The 22801-nt window shown below is 40.2% G+C and overlaps 1 protein-coding gene across 6 annotated transcripts in view; it reads right to left on the bottom strand.

The window, feature by feature from the left end:
- Positions 1-465: 465 nt before the first annotated feature.
- Positions 466-22801, bottom strand: part of TRIP4 (thyroid hormone receptor interactor 4) — a 67976-nt gene continuing 45640 nt past the window's right edge. For 5 of the 6 annotated variants that reach the window (XM_032342832.1, XM_032342834.1, XM_032342835.1 and 2 more), the window contains 2 exons: positions 9686-9788; positions 466-768 (listed from right to left, as the gene is read on the bottom strand). In XM_032342832.1, coding sequence (XP_032198723.1) covers positions 701-768; positions 9686-9788 — 171 coding nt within the window. In that variant the 3' untranslated portion in view covers positions 466-700. Of the gene's footprint in view, positions 769-9685; positions 9789-10316; positions 10422-22801 lie in introns of those variants that run through there. The other variant, XR_004285702.1, reaches the window with a different exon arrangement.

The following is a 22801-nucleotide window of genomic DNA, read 5'->3' as shown; positions in this document are numbered from 1 at the left end:
GGCAGTTTCATGCTGCTTTAACAAGTGGCTCTATCTCCTCCCAGGCTGATCCTCTTATGGCCTAACATCTCAAACATCTCAAACCAAAGAACAAAGTGGCAGCACCCCTTCAGGTTATTCCTTCAAAAAAAAAAAAAAAAAAAAAAATCTGCCAAAGAAGGTTATTCAGCTTTTGAAGACTATTCACTTCAAGAGATGTTGGACTAGAGCAAAAAACTTGTTAAAACGCCTTCCAGTCCCATCACAGGATTGTATTAAACACAGGATTCCTCAAACATCCTAATACTCCAACCAGGCTATTGCTTTAAAAAGAAACTTTAAAATTCAAATGGTTTCTCAAAAAAAATTGTTAACCTATGTTAAGAATTTTTGTAACCTCAAATCCAAGCCTCAGAGAGGAGGAGTAATTTCCAACTTGTTCCTTCCTCTTCTGATACCATTCTGAGAGAAATGTCAAAGACCTAGAATTTTTAAAACAGCATTTTATAAATAATGTATTCAAAGATTTTGACCTACTACATAAAGTAAGAATCCCACTCTTTAAGAAAAATATACAGATTTAGGTAAGAGTTTAAATTCTAAGAGATTCAAGCCTGATGCCAAGTCTTTAGATTTCTAATGCTTCAGTTCCAAAGGACCAGTGGATAGCAATTTTAGTACACAAAACTTCACTATGTTGTTTAGTTCCTTTTCTCCTGGGTCAGACAGCTTTATTCTGCTTCATTAACCCCTTCTTTGCTCCTTGATGGATCTTGGAATCCAGTTTCCCTGTAAGGGAGAAAAAGAAGCCTCATTATTTATTTTTTATATTTGCAATGCAAATCTTTCATGGCCTCGCAGGTCCTCTGGTTACTGTGTTCCTGTCACATTCAATTACCTTGCTTCAGGACTCAGATACTTTCAAACTTCAGAATTTCATTCTGTAAGAATGAGGAATCAGTGGGAATACTGTTTAAAGACACACAAGTGTGGGCACTCTCACACACACTCACACACACACACACACACTAAGTATTCACTTAAAGAATCTAAATAGTTTATATTTCTAATTATGTAGCTACTATGAAAGAAACACCATGGTTTCTCAGGATGTCTGATGCTAAGGCAAGTTTTTAAAGAATACACACATGTAATAAAGGAAGGCATTTCACACAGTGGGAAACTCATTCTTCTGACCTGTTAACTGGCTGAGCATAATGCATGAACCTCCCTTGCAGTGAGAAAAGCAGTTGAGTTCACCCCTTTGCAGCCTCCAACCTAATAGGGGGAGGGACCTGCAGCAGTGCAGTAGAATCCACATGAATGCTTTATTGACAAAGGGCCCCTATCACAAGCTAAGAAGGGCAAAGGTCATAGGCTGTATGACTCTCCTAAGTGTTAAAGTTAGAAAACAAGCAACCTTCCTGTCCCAGGTGACCCTAATGAGAGGTACTTCACTGATGTGGTCCCTGACCTCTGACCCCTCAAATCTACCAGGACAGGGTTTGGTTCAGTGGTAGCAGCCTTAAGAACTATCCCTCTCATGAAGACAATCTTAACAAAGTTCCTGTCTGTTTTGCACATTGCTTTCTCCCACAAGACTCAGTTAAGTCAATAGAGATGGGCACGCTGAACTGAAACAGAAACAGGGCAGTTCGGTCTCACACACAAAAAAAGTAATAAAAATAAAGACTAACAAATAAGTAAGAAGCCTCCCTTCAAGGACAGCCAGGTGTAAGCGTGACCCATAACTGCCCCATATTTGTGTCACGTAAAACCTGGGGCAAGTTATTTAGTCTCTCTAGACCTCAATATTCTCATTTCTCCAACTAAAATAAGAATACATGTCTTGACTGCTGCAAAAGATTGTGAGAAAAATAATCTCAACCTAACAAGTTTCCCTGTTTTCCTAAATTTTGTTTTCCTTTCCCCCTTCTCTCTAGAGATATACCTGTCTCTGGAATAACATTACTTCTCAGAAACCATCCTTCTTCAGAAACCATCACTAAGTAATGCCCGGAATGCTGTCCACAATAGTCACAAAGCTGTTGATTTTAATTTGGGCTTTAGAGCACAGAGTATTCCCAGGGATTTAGAAGTCTTTCATTCCCCAGGCTGCCCAGCTGGAAATTAGAACATGTGCCAGCAATCTGGCAAAAAGCCATATTACAAGGCACGTTTGCCTTTGAATCTCTAACACTACCATAGTGGGTGCAAAATGATAGGTGCTCAATAAATGTCTTCATCAAATCAATTAAACAAAGAAAGCAGACATTACAAACTCCAAAACCTTTGAATTATAGGAACTAAGTCACCAAAATTAGCAGATATTAGATAAACATGAGAGTATCCATTGTAAAGGTGGTGGTATCCAGAGGTATAAAGAAGTACTGCATCTTATTCAACTTTTTAGGGCAAGCTAGGACAGAATTCAGAATTCCACCTAGGACTCTAGACTTCTAGTTTTATATATTGAGTAAGTTAGAAGACTGAGGTCCTAACTGTAGTTCTGAGACTACCTAGCTGTATGTGAGGAAGTCGCCTAGTCACTCTCATCTTCAACTTTTTCGATGCTAAGAGGAAATGGGACATATAGCACAGAAGACTCCTTCCAGCTCTGATATTGTGCCTAAAAGTGAAAAATGATTGGAATAATTTGTTTCTGAGGCAACCTGATAAAGTAAAAAGAGCAGAAAAACCAAAGACAGAAAGATGTGAGCAAAATACAACTTCTATAAACCTATTTACTCAGCTGAAAAATGAAAGGAGGGAAAAATTCCTACTAACTTACAAAGTTGAGAAAATTAAAACTAATATCGAGTGCTTTCTAAATACCAAGCACTGTGCTAAGTTTTTTATATACACTAAGTCACTTAATCCAATAACTAATTGAAATACTATATGTTAAAGTGCTTCATAAACTCAAAGTTCTCTGAAAAAGTAAGGTAGTCATATTGATGCTGAGGCTTGGGAGTTGTGTTTCTTATTCATGGTCTCAGTTTACAACCCTAGACAAGTCTTTTAACTACATGTATTTCAGATTCCTCATATAAGACAGAGACATTATCTTCTTGACACTCTCAAAGCTTTACTGTTTAAGAACATTCCAAGTACAATCTTCAGAAAACTCCAGTCTGATTGTGAAAGCCCTCAAGTGAGACCAGCTCAGGAAAGATCAACCCATAGGAGCAAAGCACTCAGTGGGTAGGCAAACTAATCCCTGGCTTCAGAGATGATGTCATAAAATGGAAAACTAATAGGAAGAAGGAGATATAGATAGAGGAAGAAGGGATTTCCAGAGCATTTCCAGGAATGCAGAAATTCTTTCATCTCCTAGACTACCTAAGAAAACCATACAAGTGCCAGCAATCTGTGAGCTCCTCATAAGTAAGAACTTCTCTGCATCCCTAACATCCACCACAGGGACTGCCAATAGTGGCAATTCTTGGGCCAGCTGCAGGTCATGAAGGCAAGGGACTGGGGCTTCTTGCATGAAGAAGCAGTCGTTACAGTTGCCCTCTGAACTCTGAGTTCTAGTTCAGCCTCATCTTTCAAGACTTGGGACCTGGACAGTTAACTACAGTAACATACAGTATACTCTCTTAAATGCAGAGTGGTGATGCTTAGTTTTGGTATTTCCCCAACATTTCTACATATAGTACCTACAGCATTTCAGTGTTAACCACATCCTCAATCATGATGCCTAAAAGAAAATCAAATACATGTGCAGCAGATGGACAAGAAGTTAGAAGGGGGAAAAGTATTTGTCATCAATCAATATAACTCTCATAGGGATTTTCACATGCTTTGCATAACATATAAGGCAGTATTTGCATGAGTCTCTAGAGCATGGAATTCATTTGAAGTAAAAAGATTTCCTTTATCTCTTTGAGCATTTCACCTAAATACTCTACTATACTTTTTTGCATTTCCTAATTTGAGCAGACACACAGCCAAGTGATCATATTGCATATTGCTCTTTTCTGAATTATTTCAACTTCAAGAAACATAATTATCTCCAGGTCAAGCAAGCTCAAGTTTATGTGCCCAAAAGCATAAATCAAAATATATGCCTTTACTTCCAGTTATACACACACACACACACACACACACACACGGTACAACAGGTAAATTTCTAAAAGCTTATTTGCAAGTCAGAGTTTGGAACTTGCATATCTCATAGAACTAATCTATAGAAGATTCCTAAGCCATCCTACAATAGAAAAACAAGAATAAAAACATTTAAGTCATAGGGCTGTAATTGAAGGAGAGTATATTATTAATACCATGGACCTTAACCACTTAGCGTAATGACGTATCCAGAAGAAAATGTGAAGCATTTCAAATTAAGAGCCAAATACATATTTTCCCCTGTGGCAGTGGGAGTAAAGACTTTTTCTAGCTGTCAGCTACTGAAGGTGGCTCTTTCGGCCTATGGGGGAAGGAAGTTCTGGCAGAGTGTAAGACTTTTACTTTTTTATTTTTATTTTCAATTTTTTACCTAAATTCAATTTAGTTAACATATAGTGTATTACTGTTTCAGGGGTAGAATTTAATGACTCATCAGCTACATATAACTCCCAAGTGTAAGATTTTTAGAGATGGTAAAGAGGAATGAAGGATGAAGGAATAAAGTGTTATAGGGAATAGAAACTTTACACCAAACTAAATCCTCAGGTAAAACATAATTTTTTTCTTTCTGGGGAGCCTGGCTGGCTCTGCCTGTAGAGCATGTGACTCTTGATCTCAGGTTCATGAGTTCACAAAGGCCACACATTGGGCATGGAGCCTACTTAAAAAACAAACAAACAAAAATTCCTGAAATACACAGGGTCAACCCATTCTTTCCTTTTTTTCTTTAAATTTCGCTATTATTTCTGACCAATGTTTTACCCTGTCTGGCCTACCATGGAAGAAGCTACAGTCTCACAATTTCTCTCTAGTCCTATTGTCCCTGAAAGAAGCATACAGCCCATTTTGGATTTTTAAAGCTTTTTTTTTTTTTTTTAAAGATTTTATTTATTTATTTGACAGACAAAGATTAGAGGTAGGCAGAGAGGCAGGCAGAGAGAGAGGGGGAGAAGCATTCTCCCTGCTGAGCAGAGAGCCAGATGCAGGGCTCGATCCCAGGAATCTGAGATCATGACCTGAGCCGAAGGCAGAGGCTCAACCCACTGAGCCACCCCGGCTTTTTAAAGCTTTTAAGAACAGAAGCAATGGGGGAAAAGACAGGAGGTTACTAAAGCGCTCTTTCCTAAGAACATCACTCCCCCCACCCCTCATTAAACCTTATCGAGAAAAACAGGCCAGTATATGTATTGAAGGTAGGTCTCTGGGAGAGAAAGCAATAGAGTAAAACATTTCAGAGAAATATCTAAACTTTGTTTATACAGAACGTTTTCTCAAAGGAGCTAAGCAGCAGATAAAAACCAAGATAGGGAAGGAAGCTAAGAAAAGGTTATAGGGACTCAAGATCAAGCAGCACTAGATACGGGAGAAAAGACCTAAAATCTTTGGCTCCTACCACCAGTGCTGCTATGGGTGCCTAGAGTTAAGGTGAGAATGAAACAAAGAGGGATAGACTGCCACAACCAAAAAAGAGAAAAGAGATTTAAGTCCTAAATAGTGGAGGGGCGCCTGGGTGGCTCACTTATTAAGTGTCTGCCTTCGGCTCAGGTCACGATCCCAAGGTCCTAGGATCAAGCCCCACATGGGGCTGCCTGCTTGGCAGGAAGCCTGCTTCTCCCTCTCTCACTTACCCTGCTGTGTTCCCTCTCTTGCTGTTTCTCTCTGTCAATTAAATAAATACATTTAAAAAATCTAAATAAATAAATAGATCCTAAATAGTGGAGGAGCGCCTGGGTGACTCAGTCGGTTAAGTTCCAACTCTTGGTTTTGGGCAAGTCATGAGATCGAGCCCTACATCTGTCTCTGCGCTCAGCGAAAAGTCTGCCTGATATTCTATCTCCCTCTGCCCCACCCCCAGCTTGCACTCTCTATCTCTCTCTAAAATAAAATAACTAAATAAAATCTTTTTTTAAAAGGGGGCGGGGCACCTGGGTGGCTCAGTGATTAAAGTCTCTGCCTTCAGCTCAGGTCATGATCTCAGGGTCCTGGGATTGAGCCCCACTTCGGACTCTCTGCTCAGCTCTCTCCCTGCCTACTGTGATCTCTGTCTGTCAAATAAATAAATAAAATCTTAAAAAAAAAAAATCTTAAAAAAATAAATATTCTAGGGATGCCTGGGTAGCTCACTTGGTTAAGCATCTCCATTTGGCTAGGGTCATGATCTTGACATCCTGGGATGTCACACATTGGGCTCCTTGCTCAGCGGGGAGCCTGTTTCTCCCTCTACCTGCTTCTCCTGCTTGTACTCACTTTCTCTCTCTCCCTCTCTCTGACAAATAAATAAATAAAATCTTAAAAAGTAAAAATAAAAATAAATAAAAATCCTAAATAGTGGAGGAGGCACCTAGTTGACTCAGTCAGTGGACCAAGCAACTCTTGATCTCGGGTTTGTGAGTTTGAGCCCCAAATTAGGGGCAGACATCACTTAAAAAGAAAATCTTTTTTTTTTTTTAAGATTTTATTTATTTATTTGATAGACAGAAATCACAAGTAGGCAGAGAGGCGAGTAGAGAGAGAGGGGGAAGCAGGCTCTCCGCTGAGCAGAGAGCCCAATGTGGGACCCAATGCCAGGACCCTGGGATCACGACCTGAGCTGAAGGCAGAGGCTTTAACACACTGAGCCACCCAGGTGCCCCTAAAAAGAAAATCTTTAGGGGCTCCTGGTGGGCTAAGTTGTTAAGCATCTGCCTTCAGCTCAGGTCATGATCCCAGGGTCCTGAGATCCAACCCCGTGGCGGGCTCTCCACTCAGCAGGAGGCCTACTTCTGCTCTCACTCCCCCGGCTTGTGTTCCCTCTCTTGCTGTGTCTCTCTCTGTCAAATAAATAAAATCTTTAAAAAACAATAAATAGGGGCGCCTGAGTGGCTCAGTGGGTAAAGCCTCTGTCTTCGGATCAGGTCGTGATCTCAGGGTCCTGGGATCTGGCCTGCATCGGGTTCTCTGCTCGGCGGGGGGCCTGCTTCCCTCTCTCTCTCTGCCCGCCTCTCTGCCTACTTGGGATCTCTCTCTGTCAAATAAATACATAAAGTCTTAATAAATAAATAAATAAATAAACAAATTCTAAATAGTAGAGAGGAAGAAAAAAAACTTCCAGGACCACTTAGCTACCTGCTGGGATACAGTCTGAAGTAAATAATATATGTAAGTCAAAGGCAATATGTTCAGATTTTCTGATATGTAGGCATCTTAAGAATATATGTCTTGTAAATCATGAGGGTTGCCTGAATTTTGTGATGAACATATATTAATCTAAATTCACACTCCAAGTATTTTGTGATCAAAAGCAGTATTACTCAAAGTGTAGTTAGCTGAGCAACAGAATCAGTATCACTTGGGAGAGGGCCCAGAAACCTGTGTTTTAACACCTTTCTAGGTGATTTTAATTTACAGTACAGTTTGGAAAGCACTTCTCTAGGGGCACCTGGGTGGCTCAGTTGGTTAAACATCTAAGTTCAGCACACATCGTAGTCTTAAGGTCCTGGGATCCAGTCCAGAGTTGTCGGTGAACAGGGAGCCCCCTTGTCCCTCTGCCCTTCCCGACTCATGAGCTGCCTCTCTCTTTCAAATAAATAAAGTCTTTAAAAAAGAGAGAGAGAGAGAGAGAGAGCGGAAGAAAAGTACTTCTCTATAGAATAGGTTTATCAAATGGCTAGTTGGTCCCCAAGGTACAGGGTAAGGTAGAGTTGTGCACAGCTGAAGACAATGCTTGCCCCCAAATCATCCAGTTCACACAATGGGAAAGCAGTGCCACAGAGGCACAAAACAGTAACTGACATGGGCAAACGGGAGGGTGGTTGAGGTGGTTTTTAAAAATAAGCTAGGCAGAGAGGACACCACTATGTGTTTCCTGAGATTTTTTTGAAATAGAAGAGGCTGTGGTAGGACTACACAGAGGAAGAGAAGTTGGAAGTTGAAGAAGAGGTGGAAGTTGAAAAAATGAAGTCAACAAAAAGTGATTAAGAAGTGAGGGGCGCCTGGGTGGCTCAGTGGGTTGAGCCGCTGCCTTCGGCTCAGGTCATGATCTCAGGGTCCTGGGATTGAGTCCCGCATCGGGCTCTCTGCTCGGCGGGGAGCCTGCTTCCTCCTCTCTCTCTCTGCCTACTTGTGATCTCTCTCTGTCAAATAAATAAATAAAATCTTAAAAAAAAAGAAGAAGAAGAAGAAGAAGTGAGTATGCAGGGGCACCTGGGTGGCTCAGTGGGTTAAGGCCTCTGCCTTCAGTTCAGGTCACAATCCCAGAGTCCTGGGATCGAACCCCACATCAGGCTCTGCTCTGCAGGGAGTCTGCTTCCCCCTCCCGCTGCCTGCCTCTCTGCCTACTTGTGATCTCTTTCTGTCAAATAAATAAATAAAATCTTTTTTTTTTTTAAAGATTTTATTTATTTATTTGAGAGAGAGACAGTGAGAGAGAGCATGAGCAAGGAGAAGGTCAGAGGGAGAAGCAGACTCCCCATGGAGCTCGGAGCCCGATGCGGGACTCGATCCCGGAACTCCAGGATCATGACCAGAGCCGAAGGCAGTCGTCCAACCAACTGAGCCACCCAGGCGCCCCAATAAATAAAATCTTTAAAAAAAAGAAGTGAAGGGGTACCTGGGTGGCTCAGTGGGTTAGGCCTCTGTCTTCGGCTCAGGTCATGATCTCAGGGTCCTGGGATCGAACCCCACATCGGGCTCTCTGCTCAGCAGGGAGCCCGTTTCCCCCTCCCTCTCTGCTTGCCTCTCTGCCTACTTGTGATCTCTCTCTCTCTCTGTTAAATAAAGAAATAAAAATCTATTAAAAAAAAAGAAGTGAATATGCAGAGGGTTTATAATCTCAAATACATAAAGCAAAAGTTTGCAGAAAAATAAATAATCAAGAGGTTCCCAAGAGAATAAAAATCAAGAATGCAGAGTTCTAGAAACCAGTAATCACAGGAAAAGTGGGAAGTGGAGCCTCCAAAACACTCGAAAATAGACACCAACTTGAATCTTACTTGGACTGAATACTGAGGAACAATGAATAAATGTCATTATTGCCATTGGTGTGGGCTTACTACTTCCTTTAATGAGTAGTGCAGCAGAGTAAAGCATACTCTTTTGGCTGACAAATAAGGATTATAAATGTAATAGGGTCTGTGGGCACCTGGGTCGCTCAGCTGGTTAAGCGTCTGACTCTTAGTTTGAGCTCAGGTCATGATTTCTGGTTTGTGAGATAAAGCCCCGGCATCCGGGGCCCTGTGCTCAGTGGGGAGTCTGCTTGGGATTCTTTCTCTCTCTCTCCCTTACCCCTTCCCCTGCATGGATACTCTCAATCTCTCTCAAAATGAATAAATAAATTTTTAAAAGTAATGGGGTCTTACATAGAAGTTTAGAGTGATTCACTAGCATGCCAATAATTGTGGGTCAAGGTACACTTTGGAAAGGCTATGCTATGGATAACACTAAAGTTATCAATAAATGTAATTATATTAATCTTCCAAAGCTTGAGATGCCATAGAACAGGGTAAGAAGAGAAGATTTTAAGGTTTTAAACAAGTGAGACACAAGACAAAAAGAAAGAAAAGAAACAAAAATTAGACCATTAAAGCTTGTGACTTACAGATTTTTGGATTTCCTTTAATAGGAAACTTCACAATCATCTCCTGGGGATTTGTGCAGATGAAAACAAACGGAGAATCAGATTCTTGACTCATGTCTGGATACTGCAAAATATAAAAATAACAAGTTCAGACTAGTTGGGACAGATTTTGAATTTCAGGGAGATCAAAGGATGTCCCAAATTTCACCTCAACATTCTGATGATAGCACTCTCCATTTCAGTCAGGTAAAGAGGATTATGCTCAACAAGCAAGAACAAACCTTCCCCTTTCCCCAGGCCTTAGCACAGTAGTCTTATGCAGTCTATTGCCTGCCATTTCTGACCTCCTATAATGGGAACAACTTCTTTAAAAAAAAAAAGATACCTGATATTTTTCCAGAAGAATCAGGACTGACTGTTCTTTTAGTATAAATGACAAAGTTGGGAGATTTGGAGGTCTCCTTTGGGAACATTGGGCACCCCCAGGTTAACTTGAGTGAAACACTGGAAGGTTTAAGAAAAATAGAACATTTGTGGAAATGCTGCCAGAAATAGTCAACAAGGCCTTCTTTCACTATAAGGAAGGAAGATGATTCATTCTGAAAGGTATGAACATGCAAAAGCTGTTTTGCTGGATGCATTCCAGACTTACTTAGGGTGAAAAGGTAACTGGTAGAGCAATTCTGAAAATTATTTAGAAGCCTCCTTTGGATCTCTCATCACAAATCTGTGTGAATACTTAGGACTTGTATTCCTTCTGCAAAGACAGACATAGAACCTAGAGTAAGACTAGGCCGGCCACATAATCACAATTTAAGGCACAATAGAGGGTTGGCAGAAAGTGCTCTCTAGCAATGCCCAGCTGATTTGTTTTTTTCATTATTTCCTATCTTTCATGTCCTGTATTTAGCATGTTTGACAAATATGACTCATAGGCTGACTATGATATTACCAAAGGAGCCTTTCTCCTAGTAACTACCATCAAATGTATAAACTTATTTTCCACTCTTATTCACCTGGTAGGATATGTCCTCTAAAGAACTAAGGCTCAAAAGTAGAAATGGAGGTTTCAGTAAAATAAGAAAATTAAAATTTCTCTGTAACTAGTAGAAACATAAGTAGTTAAAACTTCTTTACTGATCATTTGACCACTCTGTTCTAAGTGGTTAAGTAAGGCTGTGGAGAAAACAGAAGGGATTTTTAGCCTTTTGGTCCTGCCCACATACCACGGCTCTCTGTGCGGGACAGGTGTGGCATGTACATTGAAAAAACATAGCTTAATATCAAGTATCAGACACAATTATATTCAGAGGCATGGTCAAAATGTTCACAGTAGGAAAAAAAAAAAGAGTAAAGATGAAAAGGAAAATGCTCTTCTTTCTTTATACCCTGGATCTTTAGAACTCAAAGAAAAGCAGGTTCCAGCTGTTACTGCTGAGGTGCTTTGGCACGAATAAAACCAGAGGCTGCCATCGAGATCTTTCAACCGAATTCTACAGAGGCGTCAACAGCAGCAGTCACAATTCACATCTCTTCAGTTTTCCTACTCTCTCCCCTCTGCGTCTCAGAATGTTGAGGCAGAGGACAGTGCTGCGAGGACCTCACAGCTCTACTTTTCTAAAACTATAACCCAGTTCAGTCATTCTCTCCTCTTTTTTCTGCATCAACAAATGTTCCCTCTCTACTGACTCTATCCCATTAAACATATTTTCTGTAATGTCTGCCATAAAACAAAATCTCCCCATTCTCCTCAAGCAAATGCCCCATTTCTGATTCTTTTTACAACAAAATTCACTAAAAGATTATGTATACTCCCTGCTTCAAATTCCTCTATTGTTTCTTGAATTCATTATAAACAGGCTTTCACACCCAACACTCCACCAAAACTATTCTTGGTGAACTAAAGGTCATTGTTCACTTCCATGTTGCTAAATCAAATGGTCAGTGCTCAGTTCTCATCTTAATTGACCTATTTGTAGAACCTGATAGAATTCTTCTCTCCCTCCTTCATGAACGTTCCTTACTTGGCTTCCAGGATATCATTCTCTTCTTAGCTTTGCTGTTTACCTACTGCTTATCACCTCATCCTTTAAATGTTGGGAGTGCTTCAGAGGTCAGGCCTCAGACCTCTTCTCTCCCAACATTTACCACCTTAGTGATTTTCTTCAGGCTCAGAGTTAAAAAATAAGGTCCTGAATTTGTAACTATGAGAGGTGATGGATGTTCTCTAAATATATTGTGGTAATCATTTTGCAACATATACATGTATTAAATCATTCTGTTGTACATAGTGAACTAATACAATGTTATATGCCAATTAGACCTCAATAAAACTGGGGAAAAAATGAGGTCCTGGAAATGCAAATCTAAACCACAGTGAGATATTAGTTTATGCTTATGGGATGATTATAATAAAACCAAACAAAACTAAACCAGAAAACATGGAAAATAACAAGTATTGGTAAGGATGTGAGGAAATTAAAACAGTCATGCATTGCTGGTATGGGTATAAAAGAGTGCAGCTGCTATGGAAACAGTTCAGTTTTTGTAACATCAAAGAGTTACAAAATTACTGTAAGGTCCAGCAATTCCGCTCATGGGTATATCCCTCAAAGAAATTGAAAGCTGTTACATGCTCCCAACATCTCACTTGTTCACCAATGTTCATAGCACCCAATAGTTTCCACAATCCAAATGTTCATCCACAGACAGATGAACAAAATATGGTACATACACACAGTGGAATATTAAAAATATTCCAGAAATTCTGATGAATCTTAAAAAATTACACTTACTGAAATAAGCCATACACAGAAGGCCAAATATTACCTGATGAGTAACTATACAAGGTACTTAGGATAAGCAAATTCAAAGAGACAGAAAATAGAGGTTATTAGGGGCCTGGAGGGAGGAGGAAGAAGTTATTATTTAATGGGGACAGTATTTCTGTTTGAGATGATGAAAAAGTTCTGGAAATGGATAGTGGCAATGGTTGCACAACATTACAAATGTACATAATGCCACTGAATTGTACACTTAAAAAAGGTTAAAATGGTAAGTTTTATGTTATGTATATTTTATCACAGTACAAATAAAATTTTACAAAACAGATCCTGATTCATTTCCAAACCTGCTCCTCTCTTATCCATTCCCCCCTTTAAAATGAATAATGAATGAATAAATAGATACCCAGCCTACTAGCTATTTCATCCTTCCAGTTGTTCAGGCCAAAACCCCCACAACCACCTCACTAAGAAATTCTGTTAACTCCACCTTCAAAGGATATCCACTATCTCACCACTTCCTAAGACCTCCACAGCTACTTCCCTGGTCCAAGCCATCATGTTTTCCTGGATTACCACAATAATTTCCTAATTGGTCTCTCTGTTTCTGCCCTTAACCTCTCTCTTTTCTATTTTTAACAGGGCAGTCAGAACTATTTTAAAAAAACATATCAGATCATACACTCCACTACTTAAAACTTCCCAGTGGCTTTTCATCTCACTCAGAATAAAAGCCTAAGTCCTCAGTATAACCTTCAGGTTCCTGGAGAGTCTGGCTCTCTATTTCCTCTTTGACATCTTTTCCTACTACATTTACCCCCACTTTCACTCTACTCCAGCCACACTGACTTCCAGGTTGTTCCTGTCCTTGGATCTTTGCACTTGCTTATTCCCTCTTCCTAGAATGCTCCCATCACTACCACGACCCAGATATGCACAAGGCTTCTCTTTCTTCAGAACTTTGTTTAAATGTCAGCTTTGCAGTAAGCCTTCCCTAATCATTCTATTTAAAATCAGAGCATGAATCTCCTCACAGACTTGGTATGCTCAACCCTATAGCACTTACCATCATCTAATACATTATAATTTACTTATTTAATTTTTTTTTTAAAGATTTTATTTATTTATTTGACAGTAGATGGAGAGGCAGGCAGAGAGAGAGAGAGGGAAGCAGGCTCCTGGCTGAGCAGACAGCCCGATGCGGGACTCGATCCCAGGACCCTGAGATCATGACCTGAGCCGAAGGCAGCGGCTTAAACCACTGAGCCACCCAGGCGCCCCTACTTATTTAAATTTTTAAAAGATTTTATTTTTAAGTAATCTCTATGCCCAATTTAAGGCTCAAACTCAAAACCTGGAGATCAAGAGTCCCATGCTCAGGGCACATGGGTGGCTCAGTTGAAGAATCCAATTCTTGGTTTTGACTCAGGTCATGATCTCAGGTGGTAAGATTGAGCTCCACACCCAGCGCAGAGTCTACTTGAGATTCTTTCCCCTCCCTCTCCCTCTGCTCCTCCCCCTGCTTGTGTGTGCTCTGTCAAATAAATAAAGAAATAAAAACTAAAGAAGAGTTACATGCTCTATCAACTGAACCAGCCAGGCACCACTGCATTTTTAAATTTGGCCTCCCTTTACAAGGATGAAAACTCCCATGAAGGCCAGTGTTTTTGTTTATTTTGTTTACTTGTCAGTACCCCGAATCATGCTTGGCACATTGTAGGCAATCAATATTTTCTGAATGAATGAATAATGAAAACAACCTGTGCATTAAGGTTATCTTTTTTTTTAATGTCATTGCATATGTCATATTTGTAACTGTTGATTAAAGACACAGTATTTTTTTAAAGATTTTATTTATTTATTTGACAGAGAGAAATCACAAGTAGATGGAGAGGCAGGCAGAGAGAGAGAGAGGGAAGTAGGCTCCCTGCTGAGCAGAGAGCCCGATGCGGGACTCGATCCCAGGACCCCGAGATCATGACCTGAGCCGAAGGCAGCGGCTTAACCCACTGAGCCACCCAGGCGCCCAAAGACATAATATTTTTAAAAGATTTTATTTATTTATTTAAGATAGAGCAAGAGTGAGAGAGAGTATAAGCTTTGGGAGCAGCAGGCAGAGGGAGAAACAGACTCTCCAATGACCAGGGAGCCCGACACGGGGCTTGATCCCAGGACTCCAAGATCATGACCTCATGACCTGGGCTGAAGGCAGACGCTCATCTAATAGAGCCACCCAGGCACCCCACACATTAAGGTTATTGTAACTATACTAAATGCACACATGCTGGGAACTAGAGACTCTTAGGACAATAACTCTGGGTAAAAGCAGGTGCTACTCTGTAATCTGTTATCCCTAAAGCTAAATTAGAACTTTTGTGTCTTGGCAAGTAGTCCAATAAGGCCCTATGTTTAATGTTAACTACACTGACATACATTAACAGAGTAAGCAAATGTCAAATAATGGGGAAAATGATAAGATAAATATAGATAAAATAGATAAATATAGATAAAAATAGATAAATAAATTATCCAACAGGTTCCTGGACCCACTCGTGCCTCACAATAAAGATAAACATTAAAATCAACTTTCCCAACTTAATCTAAATCAGAGTTTTATGTGAATATTCCTTTTTCTAAGCTCTTATACTGAACTTCAAGAGGCTTACAAGAAACAGAGCTGAAGAACAAAACAGTCTGCAAAGAATAAAGTAAAGTAAGGTCTTGTATTGGGAAAAGGGGTAGAGTGGAGTAAAGCAAAGTCAGTTTGGCAGAGCCTCAGTACGTTCAAAAAAGCATAATCTCTGCAACTGGGGCCTGGGTACTATGGACCACATTAAACACTGGCATGTCAGTGACTCACAAGAAAGGGATTTTTGGTCTGAGAGTCAGAGACTAAAATGTAGTTGATGGACAGAAAACTAAATCAGGGGCATGGCTGGCTCAGTAGGTATAGCATGCAATTCTTGATGTTGGGGTTGTGTTCAAGCACCATGTTAGGTGTAGAGCTTACATTAAAAAAAAAAAAAGTAGGGGCGCCTGGGTGGCTCAGTGGGTTAAGCCGCTGCCTTCGGCTCAGGTCATGATCTCAGGGTCCTGGGATCGAGTCCCGCATCCGGCTTTCTGCTCAGCGGGGAGCCTGCTTCCTTCTCTCTCTCTCTGCCTGCCTCTCAGTGTACTTGTAATTTCTCTCTGTCAAATAAATAAATAAAATCTTTAAAAAAAAAAAAAAAAAAAAAAAAAAAAAGTAAATTAAGAGAAAGGAGGTTCATATTTGTAAACAATGTGAATAAACTTTGGATATCATATCCAATTTAGAGAGGATGCTAAAGAAAGGGTCACTGAGATAGCACAACAGACAGATCAAGGAATGTGGGCTGTAAAATCAAGCAATTCAAAGGAACCATTGAAATTCAGTAACAGATTCCTCAGGAAGTTGCGGCTATTCTTGCCTAAGAAAACATGACTTCCGTTTTTTGGGTGTTGAGATGAACACCCAACTTTTCCATCAACATGGATAGGACAGGAGGAGATGATGCTAAGTGAAATAAGTCAAACAGAGAAAGTCAATTATCATATGGTTTCACTTGTTTGTGGAACATAAGGAATAGCATGGAGGACATTAGAAGGGGAAAATGAAGGGGGAGAAATTGGAGTGGGAGATGAACCATGAGAGACTATGGACTCCAGGGAAACAAATGGAGGGTTTTAGAAGGAAAGGGGGTGGGGGATGGGTGAGCCCTGGGATGGGTATTAAGGAGGGCACGGATTGCATGGAGCACTGGGTGTTATACACAAACAATGAATCATGGAACACTACATCAAAAACTAATAATGTACTGTATGGTGACTAACATAACTCAATAAAAAATAATTAGAAAGAAAGAAAGAAAGAAAGAAAGGAAGGAAGGATGGAAACATGACTCCTATCACCTGGTTTCCAGCCTGGGGGGGAGGAGGAGAGGGTTGGGCCTACTCTTTTTTCATGGCTCATAAGTTTCATAGCTGTCTAACATAACAGGTAATTAACACTAAACAGCCATTTTCTTCTCTTCTCCAGAGGAAAAATGTTCACCAGTCCTCTAGAAAACATTTCTTTTGCCATTTTTTGCCATTTTTTGGCAATCACAACTAATTCAGAGCTAAGTGGCCATTTTCACCAACTCTGCAAGATGTCACTCTTCCCAACAAATCCCCAAATGACCTTTAAGTCTTGTATCTGTCTCCAGAGGACTAAAAGCTAAAGCAAACAGTTAAGAAAGAACTCATTGACAAAGAACATATATTTGCTATAGGTTTTCTTGGTCTGAACTTTAGGGAACTAGACAGGACATGAAATCAGGCTCTGAAATGCAGTTAGCAGAAAACCAACTCCAAGAAGATTGAGGTGATAATACTCAGGAGAGAAGGAAATGAGTCTGATAAAAAGGCTACAAAGCACAACAGATCCAAAGAAGCATATCCTGAAAGCAATTGTGTTCTCTAATAGTTGTGTACATTTTCCTTCAAAGCAATTCAAGGTATTCATCTCTAATAGTTGTGTACCTTTTCCTTCAAAGCAATTCAAGGTGTTCACAGGACACACAACTAGTACCCTAGGCCACACTCTACTGGAGAATAAAAGTTTTCTCACATCAGTGACATACTGATCATGAGGCTTTGACAAGAAAACTACTATACATTTGACTGGAGTTGAATAAAGATCATGCCAGCTGGCCCAAGGTGGGATATTGAACTCCCACGTACTAGTAGTACCCAATTCAAGTCATGTGCTCAGTATCAAAGACAGAGGGGTTACAGCTCAATGCTACAGAGCTCATGTTTGCTCTAAGTGAAAAGAATAACGTATGAGTGATGTGCAGCTTAAGGGTTTTAGAGCCATTTGCGGAAAATGATCTAGCTGAAGCCACATAGTGTTGATTTCCTGGTCCCATCCTACTCACAGTTAAGTTTAACAATGTGGCTTTCTATGCCCTTTGGAATCCTATGCTTGAACCTCCATACATAAGAGAACCTAAGCAAGTATATTTTTTCTAAAATTAACCTCATAGCTTTTCTGCCCTTATTCATAAAGACCTAAAGGGGAACCACCCATACGTGACAGTTATTTTTGGTCTTAAATTTCATATAGTAGGCTTTTAATAATTCAACTTAAACTAGTAAGAACTAAAAGAGACGCCTGGGTGGCTCAGTGGGTTGAGCCGCTGCCTTTGGCTCGGGTCATGGTCTCGGGGTCCTGGGGTCGAGTCCCGCATTGGGCTCTCTGCTCAGCAGGGAGTCTGCTTCTCTCTCTCTCTCTCTCTCTGCCTGCCTCTCCATCTACTTGTGATCTCTGTCAAATAAATAAATAAAATCTTTAAAAAAAAAATCTTAAAGATACTACATTGTAAGGTCCTTAACCATTGAAGTCTACGTTGGGACTAATAACTCAGAACGCTAAAACTCGACTTGGGGATCTGGTAATTTTAGAATTTAACTCCCAATGGCTGGTTGACTCAACTAAGAGCAACTATACTGAGGCAGAGCTTAGAGCATCCTTTGACATCAGTTAACCTACCAAGGTAAGATCATTGTTAGGTAATCTGGTGCTATTAACATTAACAATACCCCTTCATAAAATGACATTTGTCTTTTAGAACAAAACAGATTAAAACATTTTATACTATCCAAGTAAAAAACCATAATACTGTGTGTGGAATTAAATTTTTTTTCTTAAGATTTTAAGTAATCTCGAGGCGCCTGGGTGGCTCAGTGGGTTAAACCTCTGCCTTCGGCTCAGGCCTAGACCTTCTAGACTTTCTAGATCAAGCAGACCACTTTGCCTCTAAGCCTGGGTTTACTTACAGGTAAAATGAAGGTGTTACATTAAGTGATTGATTCTACCTAAAACCTCTTACATCTGTCCCCCTCTTGTCTCATTTCACTGGCATTATCCTAGAACAGACTTTTAAAAATATCTTGGGCGCCTGGGTGGCTCAGTGGGTTAAGCCGCTGCCTTTGGCTCAGGTCATGATCTCAGGGTCCTGGGATCGAGTCCCGCATCGGGTTCTCTGCTCCGCGGGGAGCCTGCTTCCTCCTCTCTCTCTCTCTCTGCCTGCCTCTATGCCTACTTGTGATCTCTCTGTGTCAAATGAATAAATAAAATCTTAAAAAAAAAAAAATTTGTAAAAAAAAATAAAATAAAATAAAAATAAAAATATCTTGACCTGGGACGCCTGGGTGGCTCAGTTGGTTAAGCAGCTGCCTTCGGCTCAGGTCATGATCCCAGGCTTCTGGGATCGAGCCCTGCATCGGGCTCCTTGCTCAGCAGGGAGCCTGCTTCGCCCTCTGCCTTTGCCTGCCACTCTATCTGCCTGTGCTCACTCTCTGTCAAATAAATAAATAAAATCTTTATTTTATTTATTAAAAAAAAAGAATCTTGACCCTCGAATGACAACTGCCATCTCATTAGTCTCCCCACCTTCAGAATCTTCACTGTAATCCATCTTCCACATTGCAGCCAGATCCATTTTCGTAAATCAAGGCCATGACCGCGTTCCAAACACCCCTTCTCCATTCCACAACTGACTATAGAAAAAAGCATTACTGCTAAAGCTTATCATACAAAGCTATCTACTACTGGACCACAACATACTTTTCCATTCTTGTTTGCTGCTTCCTCCTCTTTCAAACCCATACCCATCTCTCAACAAACTGGTTTGCTATTATTCTCTGGATAGGCCCATAACTTCCACCTCACACTTCTTCTTCTCCTTGGACTATGCCTCTCAATCAACTATGTAGAAAGACTTGAACAACAATCTCACCTCTATCATTTACTGACTAATAGTACTCAAGTTACTTTAACTGAGTCTTAAATTTCCTCGTCCCTAAAAGAGGGGTAACGATACCTTGTTGTTGTTATTGTAATGAGGATAAGAACATACATGATAGGTCATATAACAGCAGATCAAAAGTGATAGATTTTATTATTATTACCCTTTAACGCTAATTCAAAAGCCATATTCTTAATAAAGTCTTTTGAGATCCCTCCTAGCTGGAAGCAACCTTTTCCTCCTTTAAATTCCTCAGTGACACTCTACTTTTCAAGACAGTAATTTTGCTTTTTATTTTGTATTTGTTTGTTTACATTGTTACATTTTGTTTACATTTGTTTGTTTACATTGCTTTTTATTTTGTATTTGTTTGCTTACATTTGTATTTCATCTGTCTAGTAGTCTTTCAAACATTCTGAGAGCAGAACCCATGGCTGATTCACCTTTCTGTTTCTTTTAGTGTCTAAAACAATGTCTAATTTATGGTAGGCATTCAAGTGTTTATAATAATACTTAAGAAAATCTTAAGAATTATATGTTCATTTTCAGAGGCATCTTGGTGGCTCAGTCAGCTAAGCATCTGCTTTCAGCTCAGGTCATGATCCCAGGGTCTTGGCATTGAGCTCCATGTCGGGTTCCCTGCTCAGCAGGGAGTCTGCTTTTCCCTCTCTATCATTCTGCCTCTGCCCCTTACCCATCACCTGTGCTCTCTTTCTCAAATAAATAAATTAAATCTTAAAAAAAAAAAAAAAAAAGAATTAGGGGCGCCTGGGTGGCTCAGTAGGTGAAGCCTCTGCCTTCGGCTCAGGTCATGATCTCAGAGTCCTGGGATCAAGACCAGCACTGGGCTCTCTGCTCAGCAGGGAGCCTGCTTCCCCCGCCACCCGCCGCCGACGCCTGTCTCTATGCCTACTTGTGATCTCTGTCTGTCAAATACATAAATAACATCTTTAAAAAAAAAAAGAATTACATGTTCATTTTCAGATGAAAAGCTAAACATCAAAGAACTTCTATAAATGCACAGATAAGTGTTACTATTTCTCTCCTCTGTTTGGGATAAGAACAATAGAAAGTATAATGCTTTCTGGATTATTAAAAAACATACATGGTTGTCCTCAACTCATGCATGTGGGCACCTGACACTCAGGTTATAAAACAACTGTAAAGAGAGTTTGTTCTGACCTAGAAGTTCTAGTAAATATTCTAGTCTTCATGAGAATTCTGAAAATACATTCCCTGTTTCACTCAAGTGAGCTGTGATTTTAAAGAACTGCTTAGAGTCAAACTAGCTGTGGCAGATACTCAGTTCCCCTCTTTGTTGGGTCTCTGACACAGCCCTCATGATCCCTTAGGAATACACATTTTTAGGTTTATAAATATGCAGGTTTTCTCAGTACAACAGAGAGGACATTTTAACACATTATTAAAAGGTTTTATTTATTTATTTGTCAGAGAGAAAGAGAGAGAGCACAAGTAGGGAGAGCAGCAGGCAGAGGGAGAAGCAGGCTTCCCACTGAGTAGGGACCCTGATGTGGGGCTCAATCCCTGGACCCCAGGATCATGACCTGAGCCAAAGGCAGGCGCTAAACTGTCTGAGACACCCAGGCATCCCCATTTTCCACATATTAAAAGAAATTTTGCAGGGGCTGGTTTGCTTAGTCGGTAGAGAATATGACTCTCATCTCAGGGTCATGAGTTCAGGCCCCATGCTGGGCATAGAGGTTACTTTGAAAAAAAAAGAAAAAGAAAATTTGGGGAATTTGGGGACTCCACATTTTTCAAAGCTAATGTCTGGTTTGAATATTGATATTCCTTCATCCTCTAATTTCTCACCTCTTAGACCAGCATACAACACATTGGTGATAGAAACTGATGATTTCCATTCCATTTTTATTAATCATCCTGAAGATCTGTATCACTTGGATACCCTTATAGGAGAAGGAACAAGTAATACTCTCTTCCCAATGAAGACTTCAATTCTACTCCGATGTCAATTACATAGGCACCCAGCAGAACTGCTTCAGCAGAGCTCTTTAAAGACAGGGTCTTGGCTATTATAAAAGCCATAAGATCAAATGGACTGAAGGGTCAGTATGCTGGCAGGAGAGGAATGGATTTAGTCAGAAGAAACAGAACAATCAATGACCTTGGAAATTTCAGACAAATCAGATTATTGAAGGCAGAGATATAAATAGCACAAACAATACAGACAAGTAGAAACAAAAGCCACCAACTCAACTTTCTGTTTGAAAACTTGTTGGGTCTAGAGAACTGTTCAAACCACAGCTGCTAATGGTTATGGATTTGGCAATCAAAATGTCTTTGTTAAAAAAAAAAAAAAAAGTTTTAACTGCCTTACTATTGAGGTTACAAACCACAGCCTTGATGTATTGTTGCAGTCAACATCCTCCCTGCTGTTTTTGAGAGCTTACATCTGCTGCTGGCAGATAAAATGCTGGCAAACATGGGCTCCTTCCAGGGGAATACAGGAGAAGTTGTAACTAGATGACTCTCATCTACCTTTCTCTCTTGAGTTGAGCCCACAGCCTTTTCTGTATCATTCCTACCTTGTTTAGGTTGATTCCCTGCCATTACTCAGGAGGGCTGAGGGTACAGTGGGATTTTTTTCTGGCACAAATTATCCAGCCAGCCATACTACTCTTAGAAGATAAAAGGAAGAGTAGTTCTTAGCTCAGGGCAAAGCAATTTTAGCACATATTTTAAAAAATCAGTCAGAGTATAGTGTACTTGATTTTAAACAACCACTAATAAAACCTTGTTTTTTTGTTTGTTTGTTTGTTTTAAGAGACTAAATGATCACACTATGTCAGAAATAGTGAGGGCTTAGTATATTTTAACTTATCAAAGAAAGGCCAAAAATGTGAGGTCAGGAAGTAAGTTACTGAGTTTCTCTGGGGAAAGAAAAAACTAGGAACAAGATGGAGAAGTAAAATGTGGTCCAAATTACTTAGGAGATTAGCTTCAGTGGAAATAAAAATTACTAGATCTACACTGGTTTTCAAGGAAAATATAATTCAGCTTGGTGATGAGAAATGAGTGTGAAGATGCAGAAAGAAGACACAGGTCAAGAAACCAATTCCTGGGGCGCCTGGGTGGCTCAGTGGGTTAAGCCGCTGCCTTCGGCTCAGGTCATGATCTCAGGGTCCTCGGATCGAGTCCCACATCGGGCTCTCTGCTCACCGGGCAGCCTGCTTCCTCCTCTCTCTCTGCCTGCCTCTCTGTCTACTTGTGATCTCTCTCTCTGTCAAATAAATAAATAAATAATAAAATCTTAAAAAAAAAAAAAGAAACCAATTCCTGGATGATTCTCCCTCATTTTCATAGATAAAACCTGTGAGAATAAAAGAAAACCAAACATATGTCGACTAAAACTTTCTAAGTTGTATATACCACAAGATACCAGTTCTGCAGTTAGTAACTAGGCAGTGTGCATGGGGTGGGGAGAGGGGATTTTATGGTCTAAAAGTTTTTGGAACACTGCATGTTATATCCACTAGATGTATCAGCGTCATAATGCACAC

The sequence above is a fragment of the Mustela erminea genome, chromosome 5, assembly GCF_009829155.1.
Source record: "Mustela erminea isolate mMusErm1 chromosome 5, mMusErm1.Pri, whole genome shotgun sequence".
In the NCBI taxonomy this organism is placed as follows: Eukaryota; Metazoa; Chordata; class Mammalia; order Carnivora; family Mustelidae; genus Mustela; species Mustela erminea.
Note: the sequence above shows the minus strand (reverse complement) of the source record. Positions and strands in the feature narration are given on the sequence as shown.